General features: G+C 52.0%; 3 protein-coding genes across 3 annotated transcripts; all 3 read left to right on the forward strand.

Moving 5' to 3' along the window:
* Positions 1-1,890: 1,890 nt before the first annotated feature.
* On the forward strand, positions 1,891-10,016 carry SAPIO_CDS9955 (Beige/BEACH domain-containing protein; the record flags this gene model as incomplete). The annotated part of the gene is made up of 6 exons (XM_016791234.1): positions 1,891-2,955; positions 3,496-4,498; positions 4,571-4,666; positions 4,805-4,971; positions 5,032-9,891; positions 9,981-10,016. The coding sequence occupies 6 exons, from the start codon at positions 1,891-1,893 to the stop codon at positions 10,014-10,016; spliced, it is 7,227 nt and encodes a 2,408-aa protein (XP_016639078.1).
* Positions 10,017-12,542: 2,526 nt separating this feature from the next.
* On the forward strand, positions 12,543-14,349 carry SAPIO_CDS9956 (uncharacterized protein; the record flags this gene model as incomplete). The annotated part of the gene is made up of 6 exons (XM_016791235.1): positions 12,543-12,561; positions 12,613-12,626; positions 12,713-13,834; positions 13,933-14,053; positions 14,193-14,198; positions 14,261-14,349. The coding sequence occupies 6 exons, from the start codon at positions 12,543-12,545 to the stop codon at positions 14,347-14,349; spliced, it is 1,371 nt and encodes a 456-aa protein (XP_016639079.1).
* A 1,799-nt stretch (positions 14,350-16,148) lies between these two features.
* Positions 16,149-17,801, forward strand: SAPIO_CDS9957 (uncharacterized protein; the record flags this gene model as incomplete). The annotated part of the gene is made up of 4 exons (XM_016791236.1): positions 16,149-16,290; positions 16,388-16,498; positions 16,592-17,304; positions 17,376-17,801. 4 exons carry the CDS (start codon positions 16,149-16,151, stop codon positions 17,799-17,801), a joined length of 1,392 nt encoding a protein of 463 aa, XP_016639080.1.
* Between the last annotated feature and the right edge of the window lie 303 nt (positions 17,802-18,104).

Here is an 18,104-nt window from a genome sequence, read left to right on the forward strand (position 1 = left end):
GTTTCCTCGGCAATGCGATAACACGAGTATGCTTCATTCGAGAGCATATCTAGCAAGTCCATCAGACATTAGGCGCTGGGATGCGGACCTTCGCAATCGACATTCACAAGCATCTCTCTGATAAATACAGTCGCTTCAAATCAATCCCAAGATACCGGCATTTCCAAGAGGGGATATTTGCCACTGTTTCTAATCTAGCACTAAATAGCAGCCCAGATCTACCACTTCGCAAGGTGGCTGATCTTGTTGGGACCAACTGCTCGGACCACTGGTACCTTCTCTCAAGCGAGGCGCACGTGAGCTGTCAGCGGGGCGGTGAGTTTACTATCGGGGCATTATACAGTAATCGTAGGGGTCTAGAGACAGTGTAAAGACGTCATGGAAAGATAACGCCTTAGATCGGCCAGCAAGCACTGTAACTCATTGCAGTAGCAGCTTCCCCCGCGTCTAGTTTTCGCCTGCCCGAACCAACCAAGCATACAAAGCAAAGATTCCGTACCTGCTGACCACCTGCACGTGCGAGCCAATGGTTCCTACCCTGGACTACCCGGGTTGAGCCAGTAATAGCTGTTGCTTCCTGGAGCTTGTTCGTTGGGACGAATATGCGTATTCATGAGCTGTCAGGTCCAGCCCGCGCTGGTTTGTCGCGATGGATTCTTCGCCTCCGAACTCGCATTATTCTGGTATCATCAATGTCATTCGTGAATAGACAAACGCCATCGAGATGCGGGTATAAGTCGATAGGCTCTCCCCACGACTGCACGACCAGCGTTGCAAGCTTGGGCGGGGAAACTTCAATGGTGGGAAGTTGGGTGGGGCTAATGTGCTCAAGTGTGAGTGGAAACGCCGATAAGTCGGCCTCTGTCCAGCACGATTCAGTTCAGTTGGAGTTCTCTCTGTGAGTCAGGAAGATTGCCTCTAACTATCCAGGTGTTACAGTCCAGGCTAGCTTCCGGTGTAGAGGGAATGCGGCGTATGATCCAGCCGAAACAGGGATCGCAGATCCTTTTACCCATTTGTTTTGGTGCCTGACGACAGGGACCATGAAAACAACTTCGGAAGCTGGAACTCATCTGCGTAAAGTCTGATACCCTCATGTCTTATGGTAATGTTCATTGATTGATCCAAGCTTTACCTGAGTACCGGAATTATCTTTGCTTGCCTTCGCTTTCCTCAACCCGATCCTAGTAATTCTAGAATTGCATAAACGAATAAGGCCAAAACACTCTTTGCTGCTAAACTGTTGAGATATTCCATTCGTACGAAGTAAACTGCTGCCTGGCTTGGTGAGTAATCTATGGTGGGTCTAAGTCCATTTGTGGCAGCATGCTTGCAAGAAGTTTACGAAGTATGCGAAGTACAATGTATTGATGGCTGGGATTCAGTTGCTGTCGCGCGGGTGTGGCTATGCTAGAGGCGCAACCCGACGCGGGGCCGGGGCTGACAACCGACACGGTCTGGTCACCACTGAACCCACGCGCTCGAAGCCCGTCTGGGCACAGGAGTTCTAGTGGACCAATAGTAGGTCCTAGGAATCCATTGACGAGGCTGAGACGAAACTCGTCGACGGTTATCCCTCTCTTTATCTGGAGCAGCGGGTTTTTCTATTTGTACTAGACTGGGATGTTTTGTGTTCATCGGTCCGGGGCACTTCTAGATTTTTAGGCCTCGCGCCAGACTCGCCAATCTGCTTGACTTTTCCGGTCCCAAAGTAGCCTACCAAGACCTCCAAACAACCCCGCGTATCCGAGACATCACAGACCCTTATCACCGACGACAGCCTCACCGTTCCATGACGAACCCGGCCGCAACTGCTAAGGCCCAAATTGGGCTGTAACCGCATAGCCATGTTCATGGTGTAACCACGGCGCATCTTTTTTGACGGTCACGATGTCCTCCTCTACCTTTAGACATCGATCCTCCACCTCGACGTCCACGCCGCCAATAAACTCGAAGGCTCGGCAGGTCCTCAACGGCCTTCTCGATAAGCTCCTTCAAAAGCTGGAGATTCGTTCTGCAGGTGGATACCCGGATGCGAAGGACTTGACCGAATGCCTCCGCCTAATTGCGCGACACGTCTCTTCTGTCGCGCCCCCGAGTACGGTCCAAGATGATTTCAGACAGCTCCACGGCTTCAATGCTTTAATTGCCGTTCTCAGGGCCTTTTCAGGCTTTTACGATCCCATAAAACGGAGCGAGGGAGATATGGTAGCTCTTTTCGAGCTACTGGAAATTACACTGCGTTGCCTTGACCTCAGCCTGCGAGACCATCCAGGAAGCCGACGATACTTTAAATATAGAGTCGAAGCGGGCGGCTGGGATGCTCTCGAGCAGGCGATCGCTAGCATCGGACTCGGCGGAAGCGATGCAAGTCTTTGGACCCTCTGCCGCCTATTCGGGAAGCTGCTTGCTTTCTCCTTGGGGGATTCTCGCATTGATAAACTCTGCCAAAGCTACGAGCGTACGACCAAATCCCCGTCCCCTGGCGCGGAGGATGCTGGCATTGAGGATGCAGAAACAAATAATGATGGCAGCGCAGCCTGTAAAAGCTGCGACCGGGATTTGTCTTCAGTCCCCGGCGAGGTCCGAGAGATCATTGGGCCAACTACAATGCTTCACAATCCAGGCATTCTTCGTGCGCTGGTTGGGTTCTGGCTATCGATACCGAGATCAGAGGGCCAACCACCGCATCCTTGCTCAATCATTTTCCTCGAGACATTGTCGGCAAGCATCTCAGCTTCGATATTCAACCTAACCGCGGTACACTCAACCAAGATCTTCTCTCAGCTGCTACGAGCTGCGTTTGCCTCGAATTCTGGCCTGAGTGCGCCCGAAAAACGGGTTCTCTTGAAGCTCTGCAAAATGCTCATGTACCTTGGCGTCAACCAGCTTGAAGACACCCAGTTCCTCCTTCGTTCCCAGTCTGCCGAGGCGTCTGACTTTTGCCGAGAGATGGTATCTCAGTACCATGGGCCTCCATTCTTTCACTTCGACTTGTCGCTCTACGGGCACTCTTCACTTGAACTTTCAACCCTTGGTAGACCATTTCCTCCACAGTCTTCTCCGGGCTACACCTTTACAGCCTGGATTCGCATAGATCGTTTTGATCCTACTGCTCATACTACCATATTCGGCGTTTTTGACAAGACTCAGACATGTTTCTTACTCATGTATTTGGAACGAGATACCCACAACTTCATCTTACAGACGTCCGTAACCTCACAGAAACCTAGCGTACGGTTTAAATCTGTAGTTTTTGCAGAGAAGCGATGGTACCACATTGCGTTGGTTCACCGGCGACCGAGGACAATGTCGGCAAGCAGGGCCTCCCTTTATGTCGACGGAGAGTTCGTCGAGCAACTGAGATGCGGTTACCCGAACCCCCCTCCAATCTCAAACAGCAGCACGGAGAGCTTTGCCTCTTTCGCTTCAACAAACATCAGACTGAACCCTGTTCAAGCTTTTGTTGGTACTCCGCGTGATCTCTCAACCCAGTTAGGGCCTGGCCTCGTCTTCTCGAAATGGTCGTTGGCATCCGTCCACCTCTTTGAGGAAATACTGAGTGACGATTTCTTGGCCGTCCATTTTCGACTGGGCCCTAGATATCAGGGGAACTTTCAAGACAGTCTTGGAGGATTCCAGACCTACGAGGCATCCGCCGCTCTCGGTCTGCGCAATGAACTCTTCCATCCCGGCAAAGATGAAACATCCGACATTATCAAGGCCATTCGAGAAAAGGCCTCTTCCCTTCTTCCCGAATCCAAAATACTACTTAGTATCCTCCCAACCGGCGCGATCTATGATGACTGTCTTTCGCGAGAATCTCAAATGTTCCGCGCGCTTCCCCGCGCAGCTGCAAGTAGCCTAGTCCATCTAATGCGGCGGCACGGTGCAACCATCGTCGTGAATGCTGCAGCCGTGTCTCTCACAGATGCGCTATTAGGGCCCCAGGGCGTAGCTATCCTCTCGGGTCAGCCTGTGGTTGCAGTGCCCTCCTACTTCGACGACAACCTGTGGCAGTTATCTGGCTTCACACCCCTAGCCCTGAAACTACTCCATCGCGCGTCTACCCCGGACGAGACTCTACGTTCCGTTGAGGTGATCCTCCAGTGTATCCAAAATAACTGGCGGAATAGTGAGGCTATGGAGCGAGATGGGGGCTATTCAGTCATGGGCATGCTTCTCAGGGTCAAACTCGGTTACGGAAGCCTTAGCGGCAGTGACAGCAGCGTGACTCGCCTTCAGATGAGCAATGAGGAGAAGGAAAAGCTCACTTTCCAGCTCTTGAGCCTTGTACTTGGCTTCGTTGGCTACAATCATGAGAACCCTATTGAATCGTTCATCATCAATCCCCTAGCCTATCGCATTCTTCTGATCGACTTCGATACGTGGAGGAAGTCGGCTCCCTTAACCCAGCGGCTTTATTACCAACAATTTGTGACATTTGCTGTCATGAGTAAATACCACGAATTCAATAGCCGTCGGCTGATGCGAATGAGTAAGTACCTATTCTTGAAATAGGGGATCCGAGAGTCTTTGAGTAGTGCAGACACTGATCCAGAATTATTAGGAATCATAAAGAGACTGCTTGATGCAATGAAGGCAGAAGCCATTGCCGAAGATGTCTTGCCATCTTTCTTGGAGGCCTTTGAACATTTGATTAAATGTAACTTCAATAGTGAGGTTCATAGGGCTCTAGCACTCTTCTTGACATATTCATTCCACTCAACATCCGCCTCTCTACCTCGGACGCCAAAGCCACTATCTGCCATAAGTAGATCAAGCACACCAGGATTAGGAATAGTCCGCAGGCCTACTCCTGATGTGGCCACTGCAGATGCCAATGGTCAGATATCGTACTTGACAAAGAAGCAGCTTGGAAAACACATTCTGGGGATGTTTTCCAATCTCCTCTGTGAGAAGGGCAGCACCGTCAATATCAAGAGGTTCGCCCGGACAGTCACAAACAAGGTAAATCGTGGATCCATTCTCAGCTGTTATCCAACACATTTCTAACTGAGATATTTGTAGTGGCTCCTATACCTCTTGTCTGAAGATGATGCTGAAATTGTTGTCCACGGATGCAAAATTCTAGCTCGACTACTTGTCAGTCATGGGCCTGGATACACCTCAAAGTTTGCCTCGAAGACTGGAGGGTTCGTCATTATGGGAGATCGACTCAAACGGTGGTGGGATATCCCTACGCTCTGGCCCATCTGCTTCAGCATTCTCTTCGGCTACGACGTGGCTGAGATTAATTTCGATCGCAATTTCAATTTCTTCAACCTCATAGAAATCTTTGGAAAATCAAAGATTGCCTACCCAGACGTCTTGCCAGTAATAGGCGGCATGGTTCAACGCGCCATCAAGGACGTGGTGCGCCAACAGTCCCATCCTGATTCCCCACAAGTTGGTGTCCAACCACTTCCTCTCACCAAAGAGCCTACCAGGAAGCCCACTGGTCCAGAAAGAAGAGCCCGAGCGAGGTCCATGGACTTGCGAGAAGCAATGGACGCTATGACGACCCCGCAAACAGACGCGGAGAGACTCGCATCCCGGATAGTCGTTCTCCAGACAGTTATCCGGTTTTTGACCGATCTCCATTCGACCTCCACCAGTTTCAGAGATTTCGCCCTATCATCCGACTATCTGCGCCTCCTCCTGTCGGGCCTGTACCCGGCAATCGTTAGCACCGATGCCGTGACCCCAGAGACTGAGCTCAATTCCCAAGGCTCTGTCTTGAATTTTGAAGGAGGAGATGTGATCATACGACCTGCGGGAGGTTCAGCACCAGCTCCTATCGTGCGTACAACGGGGATGAGGGATCACGGGGTGCAGCCAACAGTCACGACCTCCAAGAGAGGAACGCCCCTTAGGAAAGCATCCTCGTTTGTTTTGTTGACTACAGAGCAGCAACAGCAGTCACAGCCGCCCCCCGCGCAAGGCCCAAGCCCGACTCTCCTCGCCCCTGTGCTATCACCTCGCAAGAGAAGGTTCCCTTCCTCTCACCAAACCAACAATGCGATTCTCGAGGGTGTCTTGGAGCTTGTGATTAATGTGCTCCTAGATCAGGTTCTCCAGCGGAGAGACTTTGCCGGGTTCGGCCTTTACTTGAGGATACCCCCTGGTTTCCAGGAGCATCAAGCTTACTTTGAATCGTATATACTGCGCAACACTATCGCTCATCTCGCCAGTACGCTCCAGCTACAGCTCAAGATGGTGTGTGAGCCCCGTATTCTAACAAACATGGCACGGTTTACCTCGCATATTACCGATGCTGTATTCGAGGGTTGGTTCCTTGGCGGCGAAGATTCTCTGATGGAAATCGCGGGAATGCTGTTGGAGTATCTTCAACGAGACGAGATTACCAGACTAAAAAGTGTCCGTCTCTGCAGCCAGGCAGTGACCATCATCCGAAGATGCTTCCTGAAAGTGATTCTACTTAAACTATCCGCCATTGATGATCCTCAAACGACCGATGATGAGGCGGACGAACACATGCACAAAATTCTAATCTGGCAACCCGCCCTCCTCGGCTGTCTGACCGGCGATGACGACCAAATGAGACTCATATGGTATCAGCTTTACGCCAAGTTGGTTGATGACAGAGAATCGATTCGCCTTAGTGCAGCTAGCATTCTACGTATCATGATGGTCCAAAAGCCAGATGAGGCGTCAACTCTTTTGGGGCAATTTATGACTCCGGAGCAGCAATCCCTCACTAAGGACTTCGAAAAGCTGACCGAGGTGGACAACGAGGCCTTCGTCGCCTGGGTAGATCAGCACCGTCCTTCGCTTGACTCTCTTTTCTTCGGAGGGATGTCGAAGAGCTGGGAGGACTGGGTCTCCGTCGAAAATCAAAAGAGCACGGACTCAGTTAAGGCCCGTCTAGCGAAACGCAAGGAGAGGCTCAAGGCGTGGCACGATGAAGGTCTGCGCAACGAAAGCACCATCCTCCGCCATGAAATGGGCAACGGATCGTGGATGAAGAGCATCTTCAATACGGAGCACATCAAGCATCAGCGTCTCATGCAAGACCAACAGGATGACATGGCATACACTGCCTCAGCCTATACCAAGATGGAACGGGACCTGACAAGACCTGGCGGCGTCTTTAGCGAGAGCACTTCGGCAAACTCTAAATGGAGGCTAGATCCTACGGAAGGCCGAAATCGAATGCGGCTTAGATTGCTCCCAGACTTTTCTGGGAAGTGTGAGGAATATCAACCAAAGAGGAGGGCAACTGATCAGCTGCCCAGCTCCGCATTACGGCGCAACTCTGTCGCGAATTCACAATCTTTGCCACACCGAGCTAAGAGTACGAAACATCCGACACCTTCAGTACCGTCCCTAGTAACTGCTATGGCGCAGGGCGAGCCTGGGACAGACCAGGTACCCACAGGAGCCGATGCCATGAACGACGAATCTGAGACAGGAGTGGCCCCCGAAGACGACTTCGAGCTTGTGGAGGACCCCAATGACCCTGAGGGCGACGATGGGTTTGAAGACCGAAATCGCAAAGTCATGCGGAGACTACAGCAAGGAGACAAGGTGCAAGCAGTTTACAATATTTCACGGATTATTGGACTTGAAGCCTGCGATGGTATCCTGATTCTTGGCAAAGACGCTCTCTATATCATGGACAACGTCTTTCAATGTACCACAGGCGAAATCGTCAACGCATGGCAAGCCCCACCCGATGAACGGGACCCATTCTCGCAGATCATCATGGGCAACAAGGCTTCGGATACCAAGCCAGCTAATTTCCGTGCGGAACAGGAATCGCGCAGCTGGCGGTGGCAAGATGTCATCAGCGTATCCAAGCGCCGGTTTCTATTCCGAGATGTCGCCATCGAGTTGTTCTTCACTGACGGTCGGAGTTATTTGCTGACGACAATCAATCCAAGCACACGAGACGACCTCTTTGCAAGGCTGTTCAACAAGGCACCTCACATGGGCAAGCCTAATATTCTTCCTAACCCCGAAGATGCCTGGAGGTTAGACTCTCTCAAAGCCGTCGACGAGTCGCCGCAGGGTTTCGGATCCAAGTTCGGAAATCTCTTCAATAGTTCACCTCTGAATCCCGTGATGAAGAAGTGGCAGCGTGGTGAAATCTCGAATTTCCACTATCTTATGATGGTCAATACGATGGCAGGCCGAACATTCAACGACCTGACTCAGTACCCCGTTTTCCCCTGGGTGCTCGCGGATTACACCAGTGATGAGATAGACCTGACGGACCCTCTGACTTTCAGAGATCTTTCTAGACCTATGGGAGCCCAGACCGGGAGCCGCATCCCAGGATTCCACGAGAACTACAGGACGCTGCTCGAGATGGGCGATACACCTTACCACTACGGAACCCACTATAGCTCGGCCATGATTGTCGCGTCATATCTAATTCGGCTACCACCATTTGTCCAGTCGTATATACTCCTGCAGGGAGGCACATTTGACCACGCGGACCGACTTTTCCACTCTATTCCCGGAGCGTGGAAGTCTGCCTCTTCAAACAACAAGACGGACGTTCGAGAACTTACCCCCGAGTTTTTCTGCCTCCCAGAGTTCCTGAAGAACATCAACACCTACAACTTTGGTGTCAAAGAGAGCACTGGTGAGAGGGTAGACGATGTCGTTCTACCACCTTGGGCTAAGGGAGATCCCAGGCTCTTCATACAAAAGAACCGAGAGGCACTAGAATGCCCATATGTCAGTCAGAACTTGCATCACTGGATCGATCTGATCTTCGGATACAAGCAGCAAGGAGATGCGGCCGTGGACAACATGAATGTGTTCCACCCATTATCTTACCGTGGCACCAAGGATCTCGATACCATCGAGGATCCTCAAGAGAGGGCGATCGCGGTTGAGACGATCCACAATTTCGGGCAGACACCGCATCAAGTGTTTACAAAGCCGCACCCGGCGCGAGATATTCCCAAGGGTGTCAGTAGAAGGCTCGATGTTTCCGTGCCAGCGCTGAGTAGATCGGCCTATCCCCTATTTGAGTGCCACGAAAGAGTGTCGTCCCTCCTGTACGCCCCGAAGCTGGATCGCCTCTTATGCACAGCGCCTTTCAGGCTCAATTTCGCGCCTCACGACAAGTACTTTGAGTGGGGTTACGCAGACGGCAGCGTCAGGTTCTTCTTTACGGAGAACCGCAAGCCGGCAGGCCTCTTTGAGAATATCCACAACGGGCAGATATCCTGCGCCATGTTTGCCGATTCGAGGACGCTAATTCTTGCAGGCGAAGACTGCGTGATCTCGGTCTTCACAGTCACGACATCCCCTGGCAAGCCTGTGGAACTGGTGGCAAGATCACCACTGCACGGACACAAGACGCCCATCACGACATTGGCGGCGTCCAAGTCCTTCAGCGTGCTCGTGTCGGTGTCCGAAGGGCAGACTTTCGTCTGGGACCTCAACCGTCTCACACTCATGCGAAAGCTATCCTTTTACCGCGCCGTCGAATGCGCCAAGATCAACGACGTGTCGGGCGAAGTCATGCTCTGCTCGGGTCCCAACGTCGTGTTGTACACGCTCAACGGGTCGCTGATACTAGACCAGAAGGTGTGCACGGAACCCGACGACTACGTGCACTCGTGCGCCTTTTACGAGGGTGCCGGCAGCGAGTGGCTCGAGGATTATCTCGTGTTTACTGGGCACAAGCGCGGACGGGTCAATGTGTGGAGGAAGACGAATAAGAACGGGAAGTGGGTGCTGGAGCTGATGAGGAGGTTGGAGCATGGGGATGGGGCGATGGCTGCAGGCGGGTCGGCGGGTAATGGGGGTCTGCTTGTTAAGGCGCCTGAGGGTAAGGAGGACGCGGCGATTACGTGCATTGCGCCGATGCCGACTTGTCTTTACACGGGGGATGAAGATGGCAAAGTGGTAAGTTTTCTTCTTCTTCTCCTCCTCCTCCTCCCCAGATATATGATTCGTTGCTTGTGAGCATAGGGCTAAATTTGTGGGGGTTGCAGTACGAGTGGAATTCCACACAGCACCGAGACAGATAGAGCCTGTCTTCCGCCAAATCGATCCTTATCACCCGATACTAAGAGATACAGAGCCTCGGGTGTGCTGGCTGTTAGGGGCAGTATATGAGTAGCTCGCAAGATTTGGTGTAGGAATTATGTCAAGGAGATCTACGACAAACAGCCGGGGGGAAAAGGAGGAGGGAGTACTTTGAGCACAGCACCTCGATTTAGCAGCTGAGCGTTTCATGCATCAATATCACTTGCATCTCTGTTTTTCTTCTAATCCAGAGTGTTTTTTTTTTCTGCTATGTGCGGCCAAGACAAATTCCGTATGAGAGTATAAGAGAGGAGAAGCGAGGAGAAGGGCCGGAAGAGGAGCCATCCGTCACTCAGTTTCCCCTCTTGGCAAGGAGAGTTCCTCATGATTCGCAAAAAAGCGCGATGCCGTGCATAATGAACGCTGCAGGAGACCGACCTGCGTCTTGCCCCAACCTTGTTCATAAGAAATCGGTAGGAATTCGGCCTAGTTCCTCCTTGACGCCGGTTGAAATCCGAAATCCGCATGGAATCGGAGCCGGTGGTGAGTGGTACTCCGAAGCTTGCATCTCCGATCAAAGCTACGTGACCACCAAAGATCAACTTTAAGGGAAGCGAGCCTCAACATGACGTGACGACGCACAGGTGGCAATGGAGATTAATCTATGTCCACATATTCTGCTGTATATTTGTATATTACCGGGGCTTGGCTAGCTTCAAACCTTGTGGACTAATGTAGCGTTCCCGTTGGTTTCAAGCCGGCCGAATTCTCCGGACGGTGTCAATGGACGAGTAAGATGGCTTAGCATTGCTGGTTTGGGCATGGCTTTGGGCGGACATCTGGGGTTTTGGACAAGGATTATTATTATTCGGGGGTGAGACCGAAATGTCTTCGGGGATAAGACCAACGTCTCACGCTCCCGTCAAGCTAACACACACGTCAATAGCAGTAGAGTCCGTCTTTGTGGCCTCTCCTAACATGGCCTAGGCAAATTTTGCGAAATATCTCATTAGAAAGTGGTATGAGGGAGGGGAAGACAAACCGGGTTACACGTTGATAGTTGGCTACGATGTATCGGAGACGGCACAGGACAGGAATTACTAGGATTTCGCTGCGTTGGGGGCTTCCTTCCCCTTGTCCGTTGAAACCGTGCATCATCAAATGTCCACAGACCTTCGCTACACGTTCAACGTAACTCCGCTCCACATTATACGCCAATGAAACTGACAGCTTAAACTTGTCCAATGAAACAAAACGGCGCGGGACACCGAAGACAAACCGAGATTTTTGAGTTTGATGGATCGCGATCGAATCAGTCCTGGCGTTTAGTGGGGGGCCCGGGGATTGGATGCAAGTTTGAGATGGTGTCCACTCGAGGGTTGATGCCGGACAAGCATTTTCGATGGTCACCGGACACCTTCGCCTTCACGAGGAAGGTTTCTCGACAATGGCTCGCTCCGTTTTACCCACCTTGCACTACGGTGGCGTGGCGGGATGGACCGTATGGATGATGCATGGCGTTCGAGGGAGGTGGAGGTGGATGCTGCCGCTCGACTGCACCGAATCTCCAAGAGATCTTCATGAGGTTGTCTGAACCTTTCCAATCATTTCAACACGATGGGTTTCATAGGCGGAAGCCCAGTACGCCGTGATGAAAACGAGCCACTCCCCCCCCCTCTTCCTCAACCTGGTCCTCCCCTGCCTGCAGTTGATGCGTCCAATCCCCTTCGTTTCTTTTTCCTTTTTTTTTTTCCTCCCGCCTTCCCCCGTCGATCTTTTGAATGCCGGTTGCATCCAATACAACATTGAACTACCCCCAAAACTCGGAAGAGACAGAACTGCAACACGAAAAGCCAAGAGCTCTCGAATCAGGGCAGCAACGCGGGACAAAAAAACTCAATCATCAATTTCAGAGCATGCAGAAGCGAAGCGAGACGGCAATCGGGGTCCTACAACACCCCGAATACCTGTTCGTTCCCCGTGCTATTTTACTATTTGCCTTTTCAACTCTTTCCCGGAGTGTCTCCAAAGTTTCCGGCCCGGGCGCGTGTGTGTGGAAAGTAAATGAAGCGGTGCGGCCAGGCAAAGTGTTACGTATATGCATCATTTGTTTCGACCAATTCGTGGGCTCGGTAATGGAGCCCCGAACCTCGCGCTTCCCTGTTTGTTAGTGATGGTTATGGAATCGGGACGTGGACCTTTTGTTAGAAGAGTTGTGATTCCCATCCTACGTCACTTTGCCTCCCGTGTCCCGTAGATTGAATAGATGAACTATCAAACTTTCTGTCCGAGTTCTAGCTACTCCCCAACATGTTGATTGATACTTCGGTGTGCTACCTACCAGTACCTCGAATCCCGAGAGATCTCGACTCTGAAACAGGCCTTTCGAATATAAAATCTCGCAAACCCCCGCTCGCCATCTACGTCCGCAGTTACTGGGTTTAGTGTTGCCTGACCCTTTTATCCAGTGTTCTTGCACCCCTCTCTCCTCCCTCTTCTATCCTCAGTCTTCTATCATTATCGCCGTCATGGAGTCTCCGATCCAAAGTCAGCTCCTAGAGCGGCTTGTTTCACTAACATGGCCGGAATGGCTTCTAGGAGCTGCCGCGGTCGTAAGTAGCTGTCGGTTCCGGGAACAGTTGCTTCAAATCAACCCGCTAACATCTGTCTCCTCTTCCTCCCCTTTCCACTCACATAGGGCTTCCTCGCCTTTGGCTTAAATGTGATTTACAACATTTTCTTCCACCCGCTTCGCCACTTCCCTGGCCCCCTCTCTCACCGCGCCACCCTCTTCCCATGGGGATTCCACCTCGTCAGGGGCAATCTCCCATTGCACGCCCTCGAACTACACCAAAAATACGGCCCCGTAGTGCGCATGCGCCCCAATGAGCTAGCCTTCGCAGACGCCCAGGCATGGCAGGACATCTACGGCCACAAGGTCCTCGGCAAGAGAGCCGGCCTCGCCCCGGGGATCAAGGAAATGCCCAAGGTGAAAAAGTTCTACAAGGCCTACAAGGGCTTGCCCGACACCATCATCACGGCCGACCATGCCCGCCACGCTAGGTTCCGAAGGATCTTGGCGCCGGGCTTCTCCGACAAGAGCATGCGCGCCCAGGAGCCGCTCATCTCGAAGTATGTCGACCTGCTTATCAAGAGGTTGCACCAGTATAGCAGCAAGGGGCCCCAGGACATGACCAACTGGTACAATTGGACGACGTTCGACGTCATCGGCGACCTTGCCTTTGGCGACTCGTTCAGGTGTCTGGAAAAAGCTGAGAGCCATCCGTTCATCTTGTACATCTTCGGCTCGATGAGGCAGTCCGCGTCGCTCATGTTCCTAAGGTTCCTTGGCCTTCAGTCGCTCGCCACCGCCTTGCTGTTCGCTTTCCTCCGCAAAGGTCTGATTCTGCGCTCTTTCGCCAACGTGACCCTGAAGAAGCGAATTGAGAGCTACGAATCCCGTCCTGACTTGATCGAGCCGCTCCTGGCGAAGAAAGACGAGGAGAAATTCACTTTCGGTACGCTTACTGGAATGGCGTCGACGCTTCTCCTCGCCGGGTCCGAGACGACGGCGACGACTCTGACTGGTGTGACGTGGCTGCTCCTCGATAACCCCGTCGCCTATGAGAGATTGAAGACGGAAGTGAGATCCGCATTTCAGTCGGAGGACGAGATTAACTTCGCTTCGGTCCAAAATTTGAGTTATATGCTTGCCTGTCTGAATGAGGCTCTTCGCCTGTTCCCTCCCGTGGCAGTTGGGCTACCCAGGAGCACCCCCAAAGGAGGCGCTACCATCGCCGGGAACTTTGTCCCGGAAGGGGTATGTCATTATTTTCCCCATTTCCTCGCTTATGCCTATTCGACCAACTCGCCCAGGCCCGGGGGTGTTGTTAACAATGGTGTTTAACACTTATATAGACCATCGTCAGCGTGTATCAGTGGGCCATAAACAGACTTGCCTCCAACTGGAATGCACCCGGCGAATTCATCCCAGAGCGCTTTCTCGGCGACGAACGGTTCCAGACTGACAATCCGGCGTGTATGCGTCCATTTTCCATTGGTCCTCGGGACTGTATAGGGAAGAAGTAAGCCTCTTTTGTATTTTATTCTCATTTCTTCTTCCTTTGAACGACAAAAAGGGAGAAAACTCTTGCTAATACACAATGAAACACAACTAGTCTTGCGTATGTCGAGATGCGAGTGATTCTCGCCCGAATAATTTGGAATTTTGATATGGAATTGGCAGATGCTGGGGACTGGCTCTCCCAGCAAAAGACTTATATTCTTTGGATACGGCAGCCTCTTCGTGTTAACCTGAGGCCTGTCCAGAGGTGAATAGACGTTGTGGTAAGAGGGACGTGGGGGCATGAGGGGAGAGGGACTTTTGGAGACTGATGCCCTAGAATGCATTGTGTGTGTTGGACAGTTAGCCCCTTCGAAGAGAATGTACGATACCTAATAGACTCTACGTGGCTGCAGTAGTTTATAAATTGATATCAGATGGCCCAGATCGATGACGCGAGGGCTGGTTTGTAGGGTGTATAATGAGGTAAAAATGTACCCGTTAAGCTGGTTCCTTGCTCCCTGTTCTACTCCTGTTCTCAACAAGATGTAACGGTGAGTAGCGGCTTCACTATAGCCCAGACCTGGAGACGGATCACATAATCTCGCAGTCAATCCCGTCAAGGGACAAGACACCTAAGCACCCCCCTTGTGGTCGGTTTGGAAGAAGAAGCATGGGCATAGCTGAGCGACATTGACCCTTAGAACATTGTTGGGGGCTTAACTTGCTCTCATTTATCTTGGCTTTCTCCTTTCCCTTGCAGCCCCTACTCCATGGGGTATCTGATCCTCATCCTAGACAGCTCCGCTTATCCTCAATGCGGGAATAGCCAGAATAACGCCAAAGAACCATGTACTGTTCCGGAAAAGGCGGAGATGGTTGAAAAGGAGAATCCAACGGGCTTGGCGTGTTGATAAGGTGTAATTCTAAATTTGTTTCAGTTGTCGAGGCTCAAGTTGGCAACCACACTCTCACCAGGCAATACTGTCGGGCCCAAAAACACAGCAGGTGCTTCAAGTCAAGTATATTCAGAAATGATATACATCCCCCTTCTCTAGAGTCCCATATTGAAACAAGGTTGCCGGGTGTATTCGAGTTCGTTCGCCATCTTATCGGGGAAACTCGCTCATGACCACGAACAACGCATCCTCCGCCACGCCCACACCCTCCCCAGTTTACTCGTCATCGTACCCCGTTAATTGCTTCCTAGGGCCAGTAGGTACTGCAGAAAAGTGAAAGGTTTCCTAGATCAGCCTAACAGTTCGGGGAAAAAAAAAACAAAGAGCCGCAGCCTCGCCCACGACGAGCCAAGCTTCGATTCGAAGGTGACCTGGACCTACCTGGATATGTGACGGGAATCCTAGGCGCATTTTCATCTCCGACGAGTTCTCGAATCTTGAGCGTAATGGGAATCGAGATAGGACCGACGGCACCGATAACAAGGGACCAGAAGTACGCAGGGCGCTCTCGAGAGGCCCAGCGGAGGTACTTGAGGGGCGTGGCCCAGAATCGAGGGCTCGACATCGTTTCGTGAGGTGGAGGGCTGCTGCCGGGGAGCCAAATATCGTCGGGTTAGCCTTCTCTGTCTATCGTCACAAAATATTCTTCCGTTTCGCAGCAGTACATACCCAATTGATCTCGTTTGGCTAGTCGAAAAGGCACTGGCAGGAATTGCGTCCCTGTTTAGCTCGGCATTGGAAGTGTTGGCTGACGATTTCACGACAGTCGATTTGATGGTTCGGATAAATCACGGCAAAATAATCGACTTACCTCAGGTACAAGTCAATTGTACCCAGCCAAGTCGATGTGGGTCTGACACGCATTGCTTGGCAGCATTGATTGAAGGCTACGTATCCCCAAAGCTGTCCAGATTCATTGCACCAGCGACCAGACCGCGCAAGCAGCAGGAAGGCTGAACCTCGACTCCAAACCTTCCCCAAGCTCACAATCACTTCTTCATCCCCCAAACCCCCTCATGCACAGCAACTAGGGCGCTGATGCACAACTTGCCTTGTCAACTATTGAATCTCACTCCTTCAATTGATAAGCTAAGGCGGTTTGGTTCCAAAGCATGAAGTCCGTCTTTACCTTCCTCGTGCTGCTGCTCGTGGCTGTCGTGCAGGCTGTCAGCTCCACGGGTAGCAGGCTCCTCGTGATTCTAAACGATGTCGACGAGAAAAATGACTACTCGAAGTTCTTTGGCGATTTGACGAGTACGTTTTAGCCTTCCAATTGCGATTCGATCATCTTCTGGGGAATAGCTTCACACGGAGCTTACGCAGACAGGCGACTGACCGAGATAACTTGCAGAACGAGGATTCGAGATCACCTACGAGACGCCCAAGAGCGAATCTCTCTCCCTGATCCATCTCGGCGAGAGGACTTACGACCATGTCCTCGTGCTCCCAACCAAGGTCAAGGGTACGTCTTGAATAACTCGATTAATCCGATGATGGCAGCTTTTGTGTCTGCGCGGCGAAGTCTGATCAAGGAGCTAAACTTTGCTCAAAACAGCCCTCGGACCTAATCTCACACCCAACATCCTCGTCGATTTCATGAACGCCCATGGCAACATCCTCGTCGCGCTCTCCTCCGAAACCACCATCTCCTCCTCCATCACTGCCCTTCTCGCCGAGCTTGACATCGCCGTCCCCGCCGAGCGCACCGGCCTCGTCGTCGATCACTTCAACTACGATGCTGCTTCCGCCTCGGAGAAGCACGATGTCCTTCTCCTCGCCCCTCCCGCTCCCCTACGACCCGGAGTTCAGACCTACTTCACGCCCGCGGAGACCATCTCCGAGCTCATCGCCTTCCCCCGCGGTGTCGGCCACACGCTGGGCCAGGGCCCTCTTCTCAACCCCGTCCTGAGGGCACCCAGCACCGCCTACAGCTACGATCCGAAGGAGCAGGCCGATGGTGTTGATCCCCAGGACCTCTTTGCTGTTGGCGCGCAGCTTGGCCTTGTCTCCACCATGCAGAGCCGCAACTCGGCGAGGTTCGCCATTGTCGGATCTGCTGAGATGCTCACGGACAAGTGGTTCGACGCCAAGGTGAAGAAGATCGGCGACAAGGAGGTTGCCACCTGGAACAGGGAGTTCGCTAAGCGCGTCTCTGGCTGGACGTTCCAGGAGATTGGTGTCCTCCGTGTCAATTCGATCGAGCATCGTCTCAACGAGGCCGGCGCCACCGAAACCAACCCCAAGGGCTACAGGATCAAGAACGATGTGGTGCGTATTTACCTCAGCTTCCGGCTCCGGTTTCTAGAATACCCATGCTAACATTGCTATGCTTGCGACAGACCTACACAATATCTCTATCCGAGTACTCGTGGAACAAGTGGACTCCCTACCTCGTGCCCGACGGCGACGAGCTCCAGCTGGAATTCACCATGCTCTCGCCCTTCCACCGCCTCAACCTCAGCCGCGCCAAGATCACCGGCCAGGCCTGCACCTACTCTGTCGCCTTCAAGCTCCCGGACCAGCATGGTATCTTCAACTTCATGGTCAATTACAAGCGACCTTTCCTCACGAACATCGAGGAGAAGAATACCGTCCCCGTGAGGCATATGGCCCACAACGAGTGGGTTCGGCCCTTTGATATCCCGGCCGCGTGGCCCTGGATCGGCGGCATCGGCGCCACTGTTGTCGGCTTTGTCGCGTTTTCCGCTCTCTTCCTTTACAGCAAGCCTACGGATCTTAAAGGGGAGACCAAGAAGAAGCAGTAGTTTTTCTTCATTCGATTTTGTTTTTCTTCGCCGTTTTGAAAGACAAAAGGGGGATAAAGGAGATTCAGTCGGAATGATATTCTTAGAAGTTCGCAAAATGGAAAATAGGGATGGCGTGGTAACGTGTACATCAAGGAAAGTTATAAAGCGACCTTTTTTTTTTTTTTTTAGAGTCGGGAGGTAAATCCCAGGAATGCAATGCGATGATTCTGAAAACCTCCACCTGGAATCCCTGAAACTAAAGTTGGCAACGGTAGCAGTGAATAAACATAAGAAACAAGGAAACAGTGACTACAAGCAAGC

The sequence above is a fragment of the Scedosporium apiospermum genome (assembly GCF_000732125.1).
Source record: "Scedosporium apiospermum strain IHEM 14462 chromosome Unknown SEQ_SAPIO_0154, whole genome shotgun sequence".
In the NCBI taxonomy this organism is placed as follows: Eukaryota; Fungi; Ascomycota; class Sordariomycetes; order Microascales; family Microascaceae; genus Scedosporium; species Scedosporium apiospermum.